General features: G+C 38.5%; 1 protein-coding gene across 1 annotated transcript in view; it reads right to left on the bottom strand.

The window, feature by feature from the left end:
- Positions 1-20,377, bottom strand: part of MROH9 (maestro heat like repeat family member 9) — a gene marked incomplete at both ends in the record, with an annotated part of 250,589 nt that overhangs the window by 9,817 nt on the left and 220,395 nt on the right. Inside the window, 11 exons of the mRNA XM_081257399.1 lie at positions 959-1,061; positions 1,627-1,743; positions 1,845-1,997; positions 3,677-3,853; positions 5,961-6,098; positions 8,390-8,575; positions 8,808-8,826; positions 10,075-10,212; positions 11,456-11,598; positions 12,772-12,937; positions 15,505-15,659. Of these exons, the coding sequence (XP_081113525.1) occupies positions 959-1,061; positions 1,627-1,743; positions 1,845-1,997; positions 3,677-3,853; positions 5,961-6,098; positions 8,390-8,575; positions 8,808-8,826; positions 10,075-10,212; positions 11,456-11,598; positions 12,772-12,937; positions 15,505-15,659 (1,495 nt within the window). The remainder of the gene's footprint in view (positions 1-958; positions 1,062-1,626; positions 1,744-1,844; positions 1,998-3,676; positions 3,854-5,960; positions 6,099-8,389; positions 8,576-8,807; positions 8,827-10,074; positions 10,213-11,455; positions 11,599-12,771; positions 12,938-15,504; positions 15,660-20,377) is intronic.

The raw sequence follows: 20,377 nt of genomic DNA, 5'->3' as shown, positions 1-20,377 counted from the left end.
TAAAAAGTTTTGGATTCATGAATATATTTACCATGATTTTCAACTACTCTGTAGAAACATTTTCTAAAATTTGATTTTCTTCTTTGTGGAAAGTTTGTGGAAATTTCCATTGTAGAATTCAGAATAGCATGAATTCTTTATGGTTTGAAATAAAGTTCTTATAATACAGGGTTCTCGGTGTGTGTGTGTTCCTCTCCTCCACTCTGATCAACACAGATCAGGAACTGTAGTGCTGATCATAATACAACTTGTCTTCTACCCTGACTAATGACAGACTTTTCTGTACAAGTATAATGTGACTAAGTATTTCCTCATTCCTTGGGGCCCCAGCTATTCAAGGATGCCAAAGGAGGTCAAGGGAAGATCCCACTACCAAGTTGGGAATTCACTTCCTATCATTCCAAATAAAGGATTATTAGTTTTGATCTTCATGGCCAGAATCTAGGGGGAAAAAAACTGATTGGTCAGGTTTGTCCAAGGTCAAAAATTTTAGTTGTTTTCTTTTAGAATCTTCCTGCACTCCCACAACTTTACATTTTCTTCTTCAAACTTTATTGGATTTGGTAGCTCTTCCTCATCTGTTGTAGTCTGTGGTTATAGATGTTCATGTTTTGTTGAAGATGGCATTTAAAAAGTACATTATTATTATTCTTTGGGGGGTGATTTTTAAGCAGGAAAACTGTAGTGGTTTGCCACCATCTAAAATTTTGAAATTCATCCTGTTGAATGTACTTTGTATGGTAATTTAATCACACAGCTATACCCACTGTGTATTATAAAGTAGGACTCTATACTCATCATATATTTTAACTTCTGTTCATCATAGATACCACCATGAAAAGTACTGTCTATCATAAAGAAAGAAAATTTATAATTTTTTCAAGGAAAATTTCTAGCTGCTTACCCCATTCTTTACCTTTTAAGACAAATTAGGAAATTAGAATTGAATTTTACTTACCTATTAAAATAACTGATCCCCTTCTCAGATATGTTCTGGAACTCCTCAGGAATCCTAAGGTATCAGATATCAAATCTGTAATATATTTCTGATGAGAAATAAGCTGAGAATAAAAAAGGAAAAAAAAATCTCTCACTTCTTGAAAAAGCACATTTGCTCTCTCCAGAGAGGCACTCAGGGAAAAGAACTTGGTTGCTTATACCAAATCAGGGCCAGTTTAAAACTTGGGGGTTTCTGTGTATGAATGTTATTCTTTTGCTTGCAGGTATTATTCAGCTTATTACATGATATGCAAACTTTGGGTTTCCAACTTTTGCTTAACATCCTTCCATCCCCATTTGTCTATTGTTGCAGTTTATGCTGGTTTTCAGAGAACCAGCTCATTTGGCCATGGAAAAGAAATTCCAGCTTTTCTTTTGGTGATCTGAAATGTTGTTCCTACCTTTACACTGCTCAAAGTAGGTAGGTTGGAGGAAGAAACGATAGGTGAAAAATGTTGAGGAAAAGAGAGTGGAAAATTTTAATTTTCTCTTGTCTCAAGTTCTAGCTATAATTGTTCATTTATCTTTTCTTTATATTCCTTGCTCATTATGCTTTTCATCACTTTGGATATCCTTTAAAGTTCCTTCTCTAACTCTTGTGGTAGTAAACCCTGAGGGGTCACTTACAAGATTGTTACAGATGTTGAGCACTACGTGCTCAAAACTGTAATGTTCATCCTTGAGCAGATATGATGTTGAGCATTTGAATTCTGAGGTGCAGATTTCTAATGTATATTTACATGCCTGTGAAGTAGAAAAAGGTCAGTAAAAATCTATTCATCTGATGTTACATAAAACACTGCAATTCTCAGCAAAACTAAGAAAAACAAAATCACAGGACTTACTTTAACTACTCTTGCCTCTGTATCTTCCAGAAACAGAATCAGAGGCACCAAGCCTCCGAAAACCACATCATTCAGCATCCCTGTGTACTGACTCATGTCCCTGAGTAACTCACCAAAGTGTCGAATAGCCATACTCCGAATGCCTCCATTACTCTGAAATATGCACACAGAAAAGACCTCATTTGAGGATATTTATATATATGCACACACACTATATAGTATATATACTATGTATACTTATATACTCTATATAATATATATATATTTATACATATATATACTATATATGATGTGTCTATATGTATATATATAATTATTATCATTTATTTTTAGAAAAGATTCACTTTGGGTCTAAGAAGTCTAAGGATCTAAGAAGATTCACTTTGGGTCTAAGCTTGTCTTTTGATTTTAAAATAAGACTTGCTTACCAAAATTCAGATTACATTAAAGAAAATCCCCTGTGAAAAGTGAGTTTCTTAAATTTAGGAAGATAGTATTTAATAACATCCTAAAATTATAACATGTAAAAATCTATATAACTTGGAGATGATTTCTATAATAATACTTAGGGTAATGTGACCATGATATCTTCAAATGCTGGAGGGCTTTGCAGAATTGCCAGTGGATACCAATGCAAGTTCTTTGCATAATGGCATAGTACTAGGTTTCCAAGGGCTTACTTATGCCAAATAGGAAGGTGATTGGATTATAAAGATTCTAGAAGAGAAATATTGTAAGTCAGAGGAAGAGGTTAATTTTTTAAAATATAATATCACCTTCAGTTTTTTAAAAAGGTTTATGATTCCATTTTGAAAATAATTCTTTACATGGACATGCCAACTACTTATTAGCCGTGTGAACTTGGCCAAATATTCATTTCAGTTTTCCTCAGTTTCCTTTACGTAAACTGGATAATAGCAATAGAGTTTGTTAGAGGATTATGTGAAATTGCCCATGTAAATCCCTTAAAATAGTGCCTGGTACATAGTAAATGCTCAATACATTTTAGCCACTATTATTATTACTATTATTATCATTATGTCCTTATGAAAATCTTTTCTGCCACTGTTTCCTTTTTCTATAATTTAATAATATTGGGCCTTTCTTCAATGAAATCTGCAGAACTAAGAAGTTACAAATTTTGGCAAGATAATTTACTGTGAAATAATTCTCTGGTTCACAAACACTCATCAAAGGAATCTTTAAAAACAAATAGATTTCCCATAGCATACCAAAATGTTCTTATTTATTAAAATGCTGTATTACTGTCATCCAACTTTTCTGGAACACGTTTACCATAAAAAATGAGAATTTTCAAAATGCACAACTTTCTGATAAAATACTTTCTAATTAAAGTTTTCTATGAAAATATCATATTCATTTGGGGCATTACACATGTCAACTCTAATACCCATAATATGCCTGCTATTCACTCTATTTTACAGATGATGCACTAAGAGACTGAACCACCTGCTCAAGACTTCACAGCTAGTCAGTGGCAGCACGGGGATTTGAACCTAGGAAGTCCAGATTCAGGGTTAACAAACGCAGCCACTAAACTGTAATTCTTCTTTCATCTAAGAACAGAGGCTACATTTTGATTCTTTTTTCCTATGGGCAGACTTTTCCAGGTTCTCATAGTGTAGTTTAAAAACAAACAAACATAGAGCTTACTTGATTAATATTATTATCTCTGGAAAAAAAAAAGGTAGCTCTGCACAAAATGACTGCCTTTTGTTGACTTATTCTGGGATGTAATAGTATTGCCTTACCTGGGGCTTCAGCTTAATGACAAAACCTAATGATCTCACATATCTAACTGTGTAACTCACATGATTCATCAGAGGACAGTAGCTGCAAGCAATTCTGGTACACAGGGAGGAGTAGGTCACCTTGTCCAGTTTGTCTAAAAGCGTTCGAAGGGTCATCAAGGCCCGAATTACAACAGTCTCGTCTTGGGAAAGGAAGGCATCCAAGATGGATATTAATAAGCTGCAGACATTTTCTATCTGCATATAAAAGGAAGAAAACGGTGGGATTTAAGAACTAGAAGGAGACTTGAGGTAGCATTTGGTACGCACACCTCTGAGTTTGGGCAGCATGCAGTGATGTGCTGGATCTAGCTTACAAGAGTCAATTGCCAAATTGTCAAAACTTTTGCAAGCTGATCATTAAAAAAAGTCACTATTAAAAATTAAATTTTATAAATTTAGAAATAAATAAAAACAATGGTAATAAATACTCAAGACTCATCACTTCCTGTTCTTTTGCTGCATTTTGCTCTTTTATGCCTTTGAGGTTATTTACATGTATTGTATCTGTATGGTAGGGATATTAAATAATGATGCGCTACTGTGCATCTCCTCCCAAATCCATGTCTACTGATATCCCTTTGATAGATTGAAATCATCCATAGTGCGAGTATTTACACCAGAGAAATTGGTCTTATTTTCACAGAGCTGCTTGTATAAACATTTACCAACACACCATTGGCAGTATAACCTCAAAGCTAGGTGACAATGACCTGTTTGGACATGAGAACCACTGAGCTGCTGAGCTAGGTCATGGGCATCAATTGCAGATCAGAGACAAGCAGAGTATCAGGCAATTAAAGCATGAAAAGGACACACAAAAGGAGTGAAAGAAAGGCTGGAAAGAAAGGAAGTAAAATAAATAATATTTGCCAAAATAACAGCCAGAGGACACTTGTGTCTGGCTGGAGTCTTTACCAATACATAGTACATGAAACCTCAATACAGATCCCTCTCCACTGTTTCTCTCCCACTTTCCTAGACAACTTTGTCACTTTGTTAATCGCATTGGTAAGAGGACTAGACAAGGCAATAAATAACTTCCTGTTCTCAATACATACTATTGACTTGTATGATTTATCTAAAGCAAATAAACTATGGCTCATTTTGTTCTAAATGCAAAATGAGCACCCACTGACAGGCTTTAAGCTTTCAGAGACTATGCTTAATGGATATACTAGGATTTATTATTAAATTTATTATTAAATCAGTAATAATTTATGGAATATCTACAGTCTCAGCATTGTGCAAGCTACTGTGAAATTTACAAAAGAATTACAACACATAGGCATATGTGTTGACACACTCTTCCTGGAAGGCAAGAAGTATTCACATGACTTAGTGGGAAATGATATAGGACAGTAGTTCTCAAGTTCAACCTGCATTAGAATTACCAGGAGGACTTTTGAAAACATAGATTGGTGGGAACAACCCCCAGGATTTCTGATTCCATAGGCCTGTGATAGGGCCTGACGGTGTGCATTTATTTATTTATTTATTTTTTTGTGGTACGCAGGCCTCCCACTGTTGTGGCCTCTCCCGTTGTGGAGCACAGGCTCCAGACGCACAGGCTCAGCGGCCATGGCTCATGGGCCCAGCCGCTCCACAGCATGTGGGATCTTCCCGGACCGGGGCGCGAACCCGTGTCCCGTGCATCGGCAGGCGGACTCTCAACCACTGCGCCACCAGGGAAGCCCGACAGTGTGCATTTTTAACAAATTTCCAAGAGACTCTGATGCTTTTGGTTCAAGAGTCATAGGTAGAGAGCCATAAATATGAAATATTATATAAGCAAGTGCTTATAGCTGGTGTGGCCCTGAAAGGGATGAGGCTGCTAGAGACCAGAATAGCCAGTGAAATTTGACTTGAGCTGATCATTGGAAAATAAGAAAAATGTGAATGGGTGAAGGAGGAAAGTGGTATAAAGGAAGAAAAAGCTTGAGCGAGTGCTCTGAGACAGGAATTAATGTGTATGCATGTGTGTATGTTGGAGTGGAAAATAACGTATGTGTGGTTTAGAGTGTAACAAGAGTGTTCATGTAGAGCAATGCTGATAAATCCTGAGTGTAATGAGTGATTTTCTGGGAAAAATATAAATAAGGCGATAAAGCCAATAAATTGACTTAACACATCCTTTTCATTCAACCCAGTTTCCTTATTGATAAAACACTCAGCTTTGATATTGTGTTAGTGATGTATAAACTAAAAAATAATCAATGTTTTGTCAGTAAGGATACTGAATTATACCAAATCTCAGATTATGACTTCGATGGTGCTGGCAGACACAAATCACACACACACATACCTCATTGATAACTGGTGCCATGCTGGCAATTTTCTGAAGGCTCAGTTTGCTAACTGCAGGATCAGAGTCATTGACCCAGTTTCTGAGGAGAGCCAAAAATTCTTCTGGGAGTGGGTCCTTGAAGAAATTATTGAGAAGCTAAAAGAAAACAATTAAGTTCATAGGCAGAGTAATGGCCAGGCATTGTTTTTGCTTCAGTCATAAAAATCAAGACATCTTCAGTAAAACAAACACAAATCACACTAAAACTCTAAATACTTACACATATTTTTACATATATTTCTGTGCCCATAGAGGGAAGGAGAAGTAGCAGACGGAATAGGAAATACATGCTTTGTTTTATATATATGATGAAAGAAATTTTCACATGTGGAATAACAGAGTTTATGTTAACTTTTTATACTTTTATGTTGCCTCATCTTTCTCTTACCTGGAAAACCTTGGTGCCTAATAGCATTAATATGTTTACTTATTCATTTTCTACCATATAATGCATACAGTAGTCTTAAAATTATGATATCAACACATATAACATCAATAAACCTCCTGAGGAAAAATAAATATTTCTCTACAGATTTTTTTTGTCCTTGCAGTTTATCTCACTAAGGATGTACAAAGCACAGTGTTCATATGTTACTTGATCTTTCACAAATCTTTGGGGTGTGTATATGTGTGTGTGTGTGTGTGTGAGAGAGAGAGAGAGAGAAACATACAATTCACTGAGACACTAAGATCATAATACTTAAATAGGTAAAGGAAAGATCAGGTTGTTCATAATATGGAACTTTAATTTATAAATAATAATATTTTTTAAATGTTTAAACTCTCTAAAATTTTAAACAATAAGTACAAATCAAATCACCCCGCAGGACATCACGTCTGCCTCTCACACTGGAAAGCTTGTTTATGGTGGCGAGAGTGCCGTGGGGGTAAGCATACCCATGAGCTGTGTGAGGAGCTCTGATTGGCACTGCTTTCCAGATAGCAGTTTGGCATTAAAAATCCTTAGCCTTGAGAATGTTTATACCCTTTGGTTATTATTTCAGATTCTTGGAATCTATTATAAGGAAATAATCTAAAATACCAAAAGAAAGAAGATTTAGGCACAAAGATGTAAACTTGATTACTATTTATATCAGTAGAACTTGATTGCTATTTATATCAGTAGAAAACTAGAAATAACAAATATATATAAATAAATGGCATAAGCATTGGTAATACTATCTTATATATCACTGGCTGATAAGACCAAAATAAGGTAAAATGCATAGATTGTGTGTTCAGAACAACAAAAGGCCAAGGGACTTCACAGTTGAACTGGAAAGTTGACAATTGCCCAGAAATTCTAAACAGAGAAAGTGGTGGGAGAGCATGGTCATTGCTGAGTTCCTGGAAGGACAGGCATGCCAGTCTCCAGTAGCAGGAAGCATTATATTCATGATGAGAGAGGCAACTAGGTTTCCATCTAGGTATATTAATGATGCTTACATAAATCTTATGTAGTTTGTAAATTTCTTTTATATTTAGTATTTTATGGGAGGGATTTTGTATCTCATGTTTAGACCCATTTGGTGTTTGTACATACTTAAAGGGTAGTACAGTAAAAATAATGAGTCACATAATAAAATAATGAGAGGTTCAAATGGATTAAGCAAGTTAGAAAAATACTGGTGATTTGCTACTGCAATGTTAAGTTAAACTAATTCATGTATCCTTGTGAAAGCTTTAGAAGTATATAGTATAGTGTATGGGTATGCCTTTTATAGTTTATTAACTATTTTGACATGAAGTTTGAAATGTCAAACTTTTGGAAATATTTGGCATCATACCTTAGATCAGTACTTCCTTATTATATATTACTCTTATGGAAAATTAGATTTGACTCAGAGAATTTCAATTTATAGAACTTTTTACATGCCTTTTGTAAGCAAAAGTACTGCCTCAATTTGCTTGACTCTGGTATGGCATTCCAATATTTGATGTAATATTCATATACAAAGAAATATAGTTCTATATCTTCAGGTTACCCAGTTATTTAGCCCATTCCTTTTTTCCCCTAGACAGTCTGAAGTATCGTTTAGACACTAGATGTTGCCTACCACCTTTAGTAAACTTAATTCTCCCTATATACTTTAAGAAGCTTGTAGAGAAATATGAACTAGGACTACAAAAATAATTAGTTTTTGCAAATCCACACCCCCTAGGAAACTACAAAGGCCAACTCCTGAAACAGTCTAAAGGGATAACCCTCTCATAACTCAAATCTACCTTCGCCTTACGCCCCTCAGCTTCAGATATCTGTTATTGTCTTAACTTTTGGTAAGAATCAGTATTCGGAGAGGGAGACAAAATGTTAGAGAGTTGATTTAAGCTTGGATAAGGAAAGGGAATGAGAACTTGGTTGTTCACAGTCTCGTGATAAAACTCACTTCAGTGAGGAATATTATTGTGATGAGCTTGTCTTCTGACCTTCTAGGACCTTTCACTGAGAGCTGGTAGAGATAATGCAAGGTGTCTGGAAACTGTGGAAAGTTGTAGTCACTGAGAGTTCTGTAAAGAAGAATAAAGCACTGAATTAGCAAAGAAGATGAAAACACTTTCTGCAGCAGCAAATGCTAATGGTAGAAAAGAGGGAAACATTATCCTCATATTTTGTATCACCAGATAAAAAGAAAGATATTCTTGAATATTCCTTAATCAAAGGTAAACTGCGGGCTCATTATGAATTCTACGCAGACTCTGTGGAATTATACATGCCAGGATCACTGATAACATCTCTTTCCTTAACCTCACTTCTCTTTCTAATCTCTCCTATCCTGTGCCACAGTACAGACTGCCCTATATTACCGCAAGTTCCCATCCACGCCTGAGCAAACGGAGAGAACATAAGTAGTGCAAAGTAAATATCTTGGCAATCCAAGATGGCTACACAGGTCACCTTTGTGATTTTAGACCAAGTCCGTCCTTTGAATGATATAATGAAGAAGAGAATATGAGGCTATCCTGGATTATTAAAGAGAAGAGGTGGTGAGGCCTGATTCACTGAGCCATTCCCTATAACACACTTGGGCAGTGACCAGGCTCGCAGCTGTCCTGCCATGCTGGCCTAGATCAGATTGGCAGGACTGGGGAGGGTGATGTAACAGAGATTCAATTTGAAGACTCCAGGTGATGAAGCATTAAACTAGTGCTTCTTAAATTTGAATGTGCATACAAATCAACTAGGGATCTTGCTAAAATGGAGATCCTTTTTTTTTTTTTTCTTTTTGCGGTACGCGGGCCTCTCACTGCTGTGGCCTCTCCCGTTGCGGAGCACAGGCTCCGGACGCGCAGGCTCAGCGGCCATGGCTCACGGGCCCAGCTGCTCCGCGGCATGTGGAATCTTCCCGGACCGGGGCACGAACCCGTGTCCCCTGCATCAGCAGGCGGACCCTCAACCACTGCGCCACTAGGGAAGCCCTAAGATGTGTTCTTGAAATCTATGTGCAAATAAAATGTTGGTTTAAAAGCACCAAAAGCCCAGGAACCATATAGACTGTACTTTCTGAGTCAGTCACAACTTCAAATGGTCTATTATGTTGTCAAGACCATGTATTGTGATTCTTGATCAGAAAATCTGATTCCTATAATCAGAAGCTTGCTATTCACTAATGGGCTAACTAGAAAAACAACAACAACAACAACAACTTTGTGGTACAAGGAAAATAAAAGTCCTCTTCTATTATACTTTCCCAAATTTGTCTCATTGGGTACAGGTTTTTATCAGACCTCTTTAAAGTGGGAGCACATGTCTGATGCCTGCAGAGGAGGAATCAGTTAACAACAGAGGAAGGACAAAGCAGATTCCCCTCTAGTTCTACATATCTGAGAGAGAAACCTGTTCTGTGAGGGAGAATAATTTGGTATCTATATCACTAGGTAAGAGAGCAAGGCAAGGGAAAGTAAAAGCCCCCAAAATAAGTGAAAAAGTAGAAGTCAAATGGCAATTCAGATCATTAGGAGAGATTTGGAAGTTGGAGTGGATATTGACTGTGTTCCCACAGTGGCTTAGTTGAAGAAAGATAAAACAGGTGGGAAAGAGACGGAGAACATTTCCCAATGCCCCTCTTCTTACTTGGCAACAAGGTAGACTCCATGATGGTGAAACAGTGGTTGGGAAAACTGGTTCCAGCAATTCTTCCTCTTTAGAGCAATATCCACTTGTTGCAGTCCAGAGCAATTCAGCAGAGTTCTCAGTGCATCTCGAGCATAGCTAAGGTCCCAAAGAAGAGGAGAGTTGTCACCTGCAAGTGGTCTTCACATAACTAGATACAAGTGATTATTTGCCTTTTCATTCTCTGTTGGGCAGGATGCCAATTTTGGGAAAGGGGGGTGTTTCAAAGGAAAAGACCATTAAATGCTCTTCATCTCCCCTGATAACAGGACATGGGATGTGGGGTTAAACTGAAATTGTAGCATGTAAAATCTAGGATTAATCATAGAGCAGCTTATTAGTTTATTAGTTTATTAAAAGCTTATTAGCAAAAGAAGTTAAGTGATGTGAAGACATGCTAAAGGTGCCTGTTGATTGTCTTCTTTGGATGCTTTAAATAAATAGAATACATTCTTATCTACTTGGGATGATTTGGTGTATGTCTGCTTGAAAGACAGAGAGTGGATTAAATATCTTAATGGGACTGATTGTGTCTTAGAGTCCTGCCTGGCTTAGAAGTCCACACCAGATGAGGGCAAATAGCAGAAAGTTGGGTCCTGATTTCCCTGGAGAGCAGGAAAGCTTACTGTAATCTCTTGGGCAAAAGAGAAGAGCCAAACCTTACCTTATGTGGACAGAATGACTGCATGCTATCATAAGCCCACACATCACATCACCAACCACAAAATAAATTTACAGTTCACAAAGCACATTTGTGCACATTAGTTTTACCTTCCATGTAATTTACCCTGAGAGATCACTATCAGAGTAAATGGCAGAGCTAGTACATGTCCGGTTTTGGACCTGTTGTTCCTCCCTACTCTCTCTCTGCTTGGTGGCTTCCCTTTGTGGCAGGAAGAAACCGTGTTCTGTGGGAGTGGTTTTTTTTTTTTTTTTTTTTCGGTATGCGGGCCTCTCACTGTTGTGGCCTCTCCCATTGCGGAGCGCAGGCTCAGCGGCCATGGCTCACAGTCCCAGCTGCTCCGCGGCATGTGGGATCTTCCCAGATCGGGGCACGAACCCGTGTCTCCTGCATCGGCAGGCGGACTCTCAACCACTGCGCCACCAGGGAAGCCCATGTGGGAGTGGTTTTTTATACACTGCATACACACTCAGGGAAGGTCCCAGCTTACTTCTAGGTACTTAGGGTAGTTACTTTTCCAAAGGCATCCTACCCTGTAGAGGAGAGAAAACTGTAATAAATGAATATACTGCACAAGGGATTATATAGTTCCACATGAACCCAAGGGAGTAGAAATATTTGACAGCTGGAAGCTCATTTCTTATACCACTAGTATCTCACATAGTCCTGTCTTCTGTCATCAGTCTCAGGTTGCTGGTGTAAAAGAGTTGAAATATGAGGGCCATCAAGAGCTGGGGGAAAAACTGGGCCACCGCTTTCTTGTAAGAATGAATAGTCAGCAGTGTGCACAGGGCCTGGGATGCCTATAAGGGAAGGAAAAAGGAGTCAAGAATGTAACCATCTCCCTTTAAACCCAGTCAGCAGTGGTGAGGTGGGTGGAAAAGCAGGGACTCTGCAACTCCTCCCCCAAATTCCTTGAAGGAAGCCTGAAGCATGCATGTGTATTCATTCTTTCAATAACAGTTACGCAGTCCATTATGAAGCAGGAACTGCACCAAGCATTCTCTGGCCATGGGCTCCCAAATCACTATCAACAGTGCCTGGTTGCCAAACCAGCAGGATGCAAGCTGATTCTCAAGGAAGGCATACCTCCCAAGGCTCCATGCCTATGTGGTCATGAAAAATAGTCTTACCAGTAACCCAGGTCCCCCCAGAGCTTCAACAATCCAGGGCAGTGAAATATTTAAGGAGGGGCATGCCAGGTCACTAACAAATTGCTTGGTCTACTGACGACTACAATACCCACTCTATCAGAGAAACACATCTCATCACCTCACATTTGTGGAGCATTATCCATTTTTTCCCCTATTATATCTCTGTCAGACTTGAATTTACTCCCAGGAGTGGTGATTTGGGTGCTTGGGAGATATATAATGATGGACACAAATGAGATTTGGCCTTCACATGCCTATCAAGAGTCTGTGTGATCTGGCTGGTGGCTACCTCTCTGATACCATCTCCTACACCTTCACTCTTGCTCAGTTACTCTCCAGATGTTTTGGCCTCCTTGCTTCACTGATATACCAGGTAAGCTCCCGTCACCACGTGGCTTTTGCCCTTCTCTCTGTCTAGAACTCTCATGCCCAGATTATCTGCAAGGATCACTCCGTCACCTCATTGAGGTCTCTGATTTGATGTCACTACAGCAGAAAGACCTGCCCTGACCAATTTACCTAAACCTTCCCTGCCACTTTCTTTTCCCCACCCCACTTTATATCTCTTCTAAGCTTTATATCATCTGACACATAACACATTTTTTTGGTTCATTGTCTGTGTCTCTTACAAGAATGTAAGCTTCTTGATCGAGGTGTGGCATGTAGTAGGCACTCAATAAATATGTGTTGAGTGAATGAATGAATGAATGAATGAGAGCCAGATTGTGTTCAAGGAAGTATGACTGAGGCTGTGAGCAGATAGGGATTTTCACGACTAAGAAAACACCACCAGGAAAAAGAAACACTCATTGTATTATTTACCGCCATGGACATCATGTTAGTCGTGTCAAGAGAGAAATATCTTCTTCCCGCTATTCTTTCTTCCGTTGCCTCAGGCTTTTCTTTCAGTATCAACAAGATTGTCTTCAGCACAAGTGGAGCCACACTTGACTCAGAGCCAGCCGCCTGCCACATCAGTATCAGAGTGCTGCAAACACAGCCCCCATCCCCGATAATGAAAATCATACGCTTTTCATTTCCTACTCAACACTGTGACACAAATCAGGAAAAGAGTCTTGGTTTTACATCTTTACAGTGCAAAGAAACTGCAGACAAGTCCAAAACTAACTGATATTCCCATTTCCAAATGATCCCATTAAGTTTCTTGTCCTTGAAAACAGAGGAAGACTTTCAATATGGTCTTGTGGAAAATAAAGACTGTAAGTCTGCAAGTTCATTTCCTACTGCTATTTAAATATCTGTCCAGCTCAATATCAGGAACTGGTCAGCTTTCTGTACTCCATACTCTTCCCTCCCACCTTGTGACCTTGTTTGTCCTGGGATAATAGAGGATTTAAAAACTGGTACGGAAATACAAATTAATATATAAATAAATATATCAATTAAAAAAACTAGGTAAAAAGCTAACTAAATTAAAAAAAAACTACATAACTTAAAAATTAGAAAATTAAATTTAAAAACTAGGGCTTCCCTGGTGGCACAGTGGTTGAGAGTCTGCCTGCCGATGCAGGGGACGCGGGTTCGTGCCCCGGTCCGGGAAGATCCCACATGCCGTGGAGAGGCTGGGCCCATGAGCCATGGCTGCTGAGCCTGCGCGTCTGGAGCCTGTGCTCCGCAACGGGAGAGGCCACAACAGTGAGAGGCCCGCGTACCACAAAAAAAAAAAAACCAACAAAAGACTAAGCCATTTTCCCAAATGTCACACATATAGTCAGTGACACAGATGTAACTAGAACCCTGGCTTCTCAATCTCCAATTCCCAAGCTCCTTTCCCTACATACCTGTCACACTTCAAGATTATTCTTACTATTGCTCATCTTAAAAACTGCTATATGTCAAGCCATGCTGGGTTCTGAACTCTGTCGTTCCTTCTCTTTGCATTTAGGTTCCTAATGTGGGGGTCTGGTCCCTCAGAACATGGACACACCTATCTCTCTAGAACCCCAGTACTCAATTGCTTTTATCTGCAGGGCTTATTCATAGTACCATGCTTAGAACCACATGGACATCAAATTTCTCAAGTCCTGTCTCATTCTCTTACCTCTTTTTTTTTTTTTTTTTTTTTTGCGGTACGCGGGCCTCTCACTGTTGTGGCCCCTCCCGTTGCAGAGCACAGACTCCGGACAAGCAGGCTCAGCGGCCGTGGCTCACGGGCCCAGCCGCTCCATGGCATGTGGGATATTCCCAGACCGGGGCACGAACCCGCGTCCCCTGCATCGGCGGGCGGACTCTCAACCACTGCACCACCAGGGAAGCCCTCTCTTACCTCTTGATCACACCTTCTTTCTGTTTCTCTGTTTAAGCTTACCTACAAATCCCAGTTTTTCTACCTCAATCCTCACCTACTATTACACAAGATATGCTAGTGACTATTTTAATTTTCACCTAATTCTAATTGTGTTTGCTTTCTGTACCTCCTCAGTACACACTGTTTGTAATGGATTCATTGGCAGCTTTTATCTTACATCCATGTGGGTATATTCACTCTCCTCAACAAAATGCTTGAAGGCTGGTAATACTTTACACACAGTGGGTACTTAGTTCCTGAATGAGAAAACACTGAGTCTTATGAATATTTTTAGTTTCCAAGAATTTTCTAAATAGTAAAATACCTTGTGAGTTTAAGCTTCCTAAAAAATACAATCTTTAAGTTGGAAATTGAAAGTCGGTCATATAATTGGTTTAGTATTTTGTTGATTTCATTGCCCTCTTACAGACATTAACTAATTTAATCCATATAACAGCTTTATAGATGAAAAGAACTTTCCTCATTTCATAGTTGAGGAAATTGAGGATCAAGGAGTTTATGAAACTTACACGATGTCACACAGGATATAAGGGTCAAGGCTGGGATGCAATTGATTTTCATTTGTTTCCAAAGCCTGAATCCTTTCCATCATGTAATATCCTGCCTTTTATATTGTTAATAGTAGAGAAATAATACCTTCCCTTCCAGTGTACAAACTACAGAAGTGCAGTGGTGTGATTTAATAAGCTCCTCTAACGTGGCTGTTAGAGTCATAGTGTCACGTAGGCTCACCTTAGCATACTTTCTTCTTAAATATTTCTCATGACCCTGGATCATGAATTTCAAATAAACAGTTAAGGGACAAGGACAGGTAAAATTCCCAATTATACCTGGGAATTTTAAATGTTTTATTATTTTATTGGTGGTTGGAAATATGTCTGTCCTTCATAAATAAGAAAAAAGGACTATGAATTTTATCACAGGTGGGGAAAAACCATTATAACTTTGAGAAGAGGTTTTTCAATGTGGGATATGCAGCAGAACACAATTTAAATCCTCAGATAAATAATAGCAACAATTATGATTTCTTGATGGTCTACTGTGTGCCACATATTTTACAAAGATATGAATACTATAGATGATCTTATTTAAGCCTTACAATCATCCTATGTGGTACAAAAATAGATATTCTCTTTCAGAAAAAAAGAAACCAGATCTGATTTGTTCAGGTCTGTCTGACTATGGAGACTGAACAAACTCTGTGGAAGGGGTGAGAGGGGCCTTACTTGTCTGCTGGGACTGGGTAGTCCATAAGTTGAAAGATGACCTTCTTTGGTGAAGTACGTGTCAACAGGGTAATGACCCTCAATATAACTTGCTTCAAAATGGGAGAAACATTTCCACACAATTGCTTATAAATAATATCCACAATTTTAGACACCTGGAAAAGCAATTTCACAGGTCAACAAGAGTCTCTCGTTGCACAGCCACCTCTAATCGAGGCGTTTCTTAGACAAAAGAATTCAGTCCCTCTCAGAATGACCAAGGCAGCAGTTAACACACAAATAAGCACTAGAGGAAAGCATATTTATGTGCATTACTATACAATGAAAATGTTTATTTGGATGAGAAATAAACATGCATTTATTTTTTTCTTCTGATTTTATTGAGATATAATTGTCATAAAGCAAGGTATAAGTTTAAAGTGTATAGCATAACGATTTGACTTACATACATCGTGAAATTATTACCACAATAAGTTTAGTAAACATCTATCACCTCATATAGATACAAAATAAAAGAAAAAGAGAAAATATTTCCTTATGAAGAGAACTCTTAGGATTTACTCTCTCAATAACTTTCATATATAACATAAAGCAGTGTTAATTACATTTATCATGCTGTTCATTATATCCCTAGTACTTATTTATCTTCTAACTGGAAATTACCCCTCCCACCAGCCTCTGGTAACCACAAATCTGATCTCCCTTTCAATGGGTTTGTTTATTTATTTTTGAAGTATAATTAACCTATAACACAATGTTAATTCCTGGTGCAGAACATAGTGATTCTGTATTTCTATACATTACAAAATGTTCACCACGGTAAGTGTAGTTACCATCTGTCACTGTGCAAAGATATTATATGATTCTTGATTATATATGTTTCCCACACTGTACATTTCATCCCCATTACTCACCAGCGTCTATGTCTCCAGGTGAGTCCAAGTTGCCTCCTGCCTCTCTAGGAGGCTCTCCAAGATCAGTAAGTGGGTCTCACCCAGGCTCCTTTCAGATTACTGCTTCTGCCCTGGGTCTTGTGGAGCATGTGAGGTTTACTATGTCCCCTTTAAGAGTGAAGTCTTTGTTTCTTACAGCCCTCTGGCTCTCCTGAAAGCAAGCCCCACAGGCCTTCAAAGCCAGATGTTCTGGGGGCCCATCTTTCTGGTGCAGGACCCCCAGGCTGGGTAGCCCGATGTGGGGTTTAGACCCCTTGCTCCTTGGGCAGAACCTCTGAAATTGTGATTATCCTCCTGTTTGTGGGTTGCCTCCTTGGGGGTGTGGATATTGACTCTACAGTGTCTCTGCCCTTCCTACTCATCTCATTGTGCTTCCTTCTTTGCAGCTTTAGTTGTAGATTTTTTTCTGCTAGTTTTCTGGTCTTTCTCATCAATAGTTGCTCTGTAAATAGATGTAATTTTGGTGTACCTGTTGGAGTAGGTGAGCTGAGGGTCCTCCTATTCTGCCATCTTGGCTGCCTCCCAATCTATGCATTTATGGATAGTGGGAGAATACCCATTTTTTTAAAAAAAGGTTTATTTTGGTTGGGTAGACTTTATTGCATAAAACATATAAGCTCAATTCAAAAAGCATATGTACAATATAATTCGAGTCCCTTAAAAAGAAAGTCAAAATAGTGGAACAGAATAACAACAGAATATACTTCTGCAAACATTTTGACAATAAAAGGAGATATGAATCTATATTTTGAAGGAGTGAACTATGTGTTGAGGGAGTGGACTAGAATGGTAAACACTGAATCATAATCTTTCAAATTTTCTTTATAGGCTCCAAGTTAGTTTTATTTTTTCCTTGTTTTATGGCTTTATTCTTTTATTAAAAATTATTTTTTTTAACATCTTATTGGAGTATAATTGCTTTACAATGGTGTGTTAGTTTCTGCTGTATAACAAAGTGAATCAGTTATACATATACATATGTTCCCATATCTCTTCCCTCTTGCGTCTCCCTCCCTCCCACCCTCTCTATCCCACCCCTCTAGGTGGTCACAAACCACCGAGCTGATCTCCCTGTGCTATGCAGCTGCTTCCCACTAGCGATCTATTTTACGTTTGGTAGTGTATATATATCCATGCCACTCTCTCACTTTGTCCCAGCTTACCCTTCCCCTCCCCATATCCTCAAGTCCATTCTCTAGTAGGTCTGTATCTTTATTCCCATCTTACTCCTAGGTTCTTCATGACCTGTTTTTTTTTTTCCCTTAGATTCCATATATATGTATTAGCATACGGTATTTGTTTTTATCTTTCTGACTTACTTCACTCTGTATGACATCTGTAGTTCCATCCACCTCACTACAAATATCTCAATTTTGTTTCTTTTCATGGCTGAGTAATATTCCACTGTATATATGTGCCACATCTTCTTTATCCATTCATCTGATGATGGACACTTAGGTTGCTTCCATGTCCTGGCTATTGTAAATAGAGCTGCAATGAACATTTTGGTACATGACTCTTTTTGAATTATGGTTTTCTCAGGGTATATGCCCAGTAGTGGGATTGCTGGGTTGTATGGTAGTTCTATTTTTAGTTTTTTAAGGAACCTCCATACTGTTCTCCATAGTGGCTGTATCAATTTGCATTCCCACCAACAGAGCAAGAGTGTTGTGTTCCCTTTTGTCCACACCCTCTCCAGCATGTATTCTTTGTAGATTTTTTGATGATGGCCATTCTGACTGCTGTGAGATGATATCTCATTGTAGTTTTGATTTGAATTTCTCTAATGATTAATGTTGTTGAGCATTCTTTCATGTGTTTGTTGGCAATCTGTATATCTTCTTTGGAGAAATGTCTTTCTAGGTCTTCTGCCCATTTTTGGATTGGGTTGTTTGTTTTTTGTTATTGAGCTGCATGAGCTGCTTGTAAATCTTGGAGATTAATCCTTTGTCAGTTGCTTCATTTGCAAATATTTTCTCCCATTCTGAGGGTTGTCTTTTGGTCTTGTTTATGGTTTCCTTTGCTGTGCAAAAGCTTTGAAGTTTCATTAGGTCCCATTTGTTTATTTTTGTTTTTATTTCCATTTCTCTAGGAGGTGGGTCAAAAAGGATCTTGCTGTGATGTATGTCATAGAGTGTTCTGCCTATGTTTTCCTTTAAGAGTTTGATAGTGTCTGGCCTTACATTTAGGTCTTTAATCCAAAAAATTATTATTGAAATATAGTTGATTTACAATGTTGTGTTAGTTTCAGGTATACATCACGGTACTTCAGTAATTCTTTTTCAGATTCTTTTTCCTTATAGGTTATTACAAAATATTGAGTATAGTTCCCTGTTCTATACAGTAGATCCCTGTTGATTATCTATTTTATCTACAGTAGTATAAATATATTTATCCCAACCTCCTACTTATCCTTCCCTCCAACTTCCCCTTTGGTAACCATAAGTTTTGCTTTCTATATCTGAGTCACTTTCAACTTTGTAAATAAGTTCATTTGTGTTTTTTTTTTTTTTTAGATTCCACATATAAGCAATATCATATGATGTTTCTCTTACTTGTATGGCTTACTTCACTTAGTATGATAATGTCTTGGACCATCCATGTTGCTGCAAATGGCATCATTTCATTCTTTTTTACGTCTGAGTAATATTCCATTGTATATATATATACCACACCTCTTTATCCATTCATCTGTTGATGGAAATTTAGGTTGCTTCCATGTCTTAGCTATTGTAAATAGTGCTGCAATGAATATTGGGGTGCATGTTACTTTTTTTTTTTTTTTTGGCGGTACGCGGGCCTCTCACTGTTGTGGCTTCTCCCGTTGTGGAGCACAGGCTCCGGACACTCAGGCTCAGTGGCCATGGCTTATGGGCCCAGCCGCTCCGCAGCATGTGGGATATTCCCGGAATGGGGCACGAACCTGTATCCCCTGCATTGGCAGGTGGACTCTCAACCACTGCGCCACCAGGGAAGCCCTGCATGTTACTTTTTGAATTATAGTTTTATCTAGATATATGCCCAGAAGTGGGATTTCTGGATCATCTGGTAACTCCATTTTTAGTTTTTTACAGAACCTCCATACTGTTGTCCACAGTGGCTGCACCAATTTAAATTCCCACTTAGAGTGTAGGAGTGTTCCTTTTTCTCCATACGCTCTCCAGCATTTATTATTTGTAGACTTTTTTTTTGAAATAAATTTATTTATTTTTGGCTGCATTGGGTCTTCATTGTTGCATGTGAGCTCTCTGTACTTGCAGCAAGCCGGGGCTACTCTTTGTTGCGGTGTGTGGACTTCTCACTGTGGTGGCTTCTCTTCTTGCGGAGCATGGGCTCTAGGCTTGTGGGCTTCAGTAGTTGCTGCACGTGGGCTCAGTAGTTGTGGCTTGTGGGCTCAGTAGTCGTGGCTTGCGGGCTGTAGAGCGCAGGATCAGTAGTTGTGGTGCATGGGCTTAGTTGCTCCATGGCATGTGGGATCTTCTTGGACCAGGGCTTGAACCCATGTCCCCTTCATTGGCCAGAGGATTCTTAAACACTGAACGACCAGGGAAGTCCCTATTTGTAGACTTTTTGATGATGGCCATTCTGAATGGTGTGAGGTGATACTTTATTGTAGTTTTCAGTAGCATTTCTCTAATAATTAGTGATATTAAGCATCTTTTCATCTGCCTGTTGGCCATCTGTATATCTTCTTTGAAGAAATGCCTATTTAGATCTTCTGCCCATTTTTTGATTGGGTTATTTGTTTTTTTTTTTTTTTGATATTGAGCTGCATGAGCTGTTTGTATATTTTGGAAATGAATCTCTTTTTGGTTGCATCATTTCCAAATATTTTCTCCATTCTGTAGGCTGTATTTTGTTCTGCGTATGGTTTCCTTTGATGTGCAAAAGCTTTTACATTTAATTAGATCTCATTTGTT

This window comes from Mesoplodon bidens, assembly GCF_964165515.1.
Source record: "Mesoplodon bidens genome assembly, chromosome: 2".
NCBI classification, from domain to species: domain Eukaryota; kingdom Metazoa; phylum Chordata; class Mammalia; order Artiodactyla; family Ziphiidae; genus Mesoplodon; species Mesoplodon bidens.
Note: the sequence above shows the minus strand (reverse complement) of the source record. Positions and strands in the feature narration are given on the sequence as shown.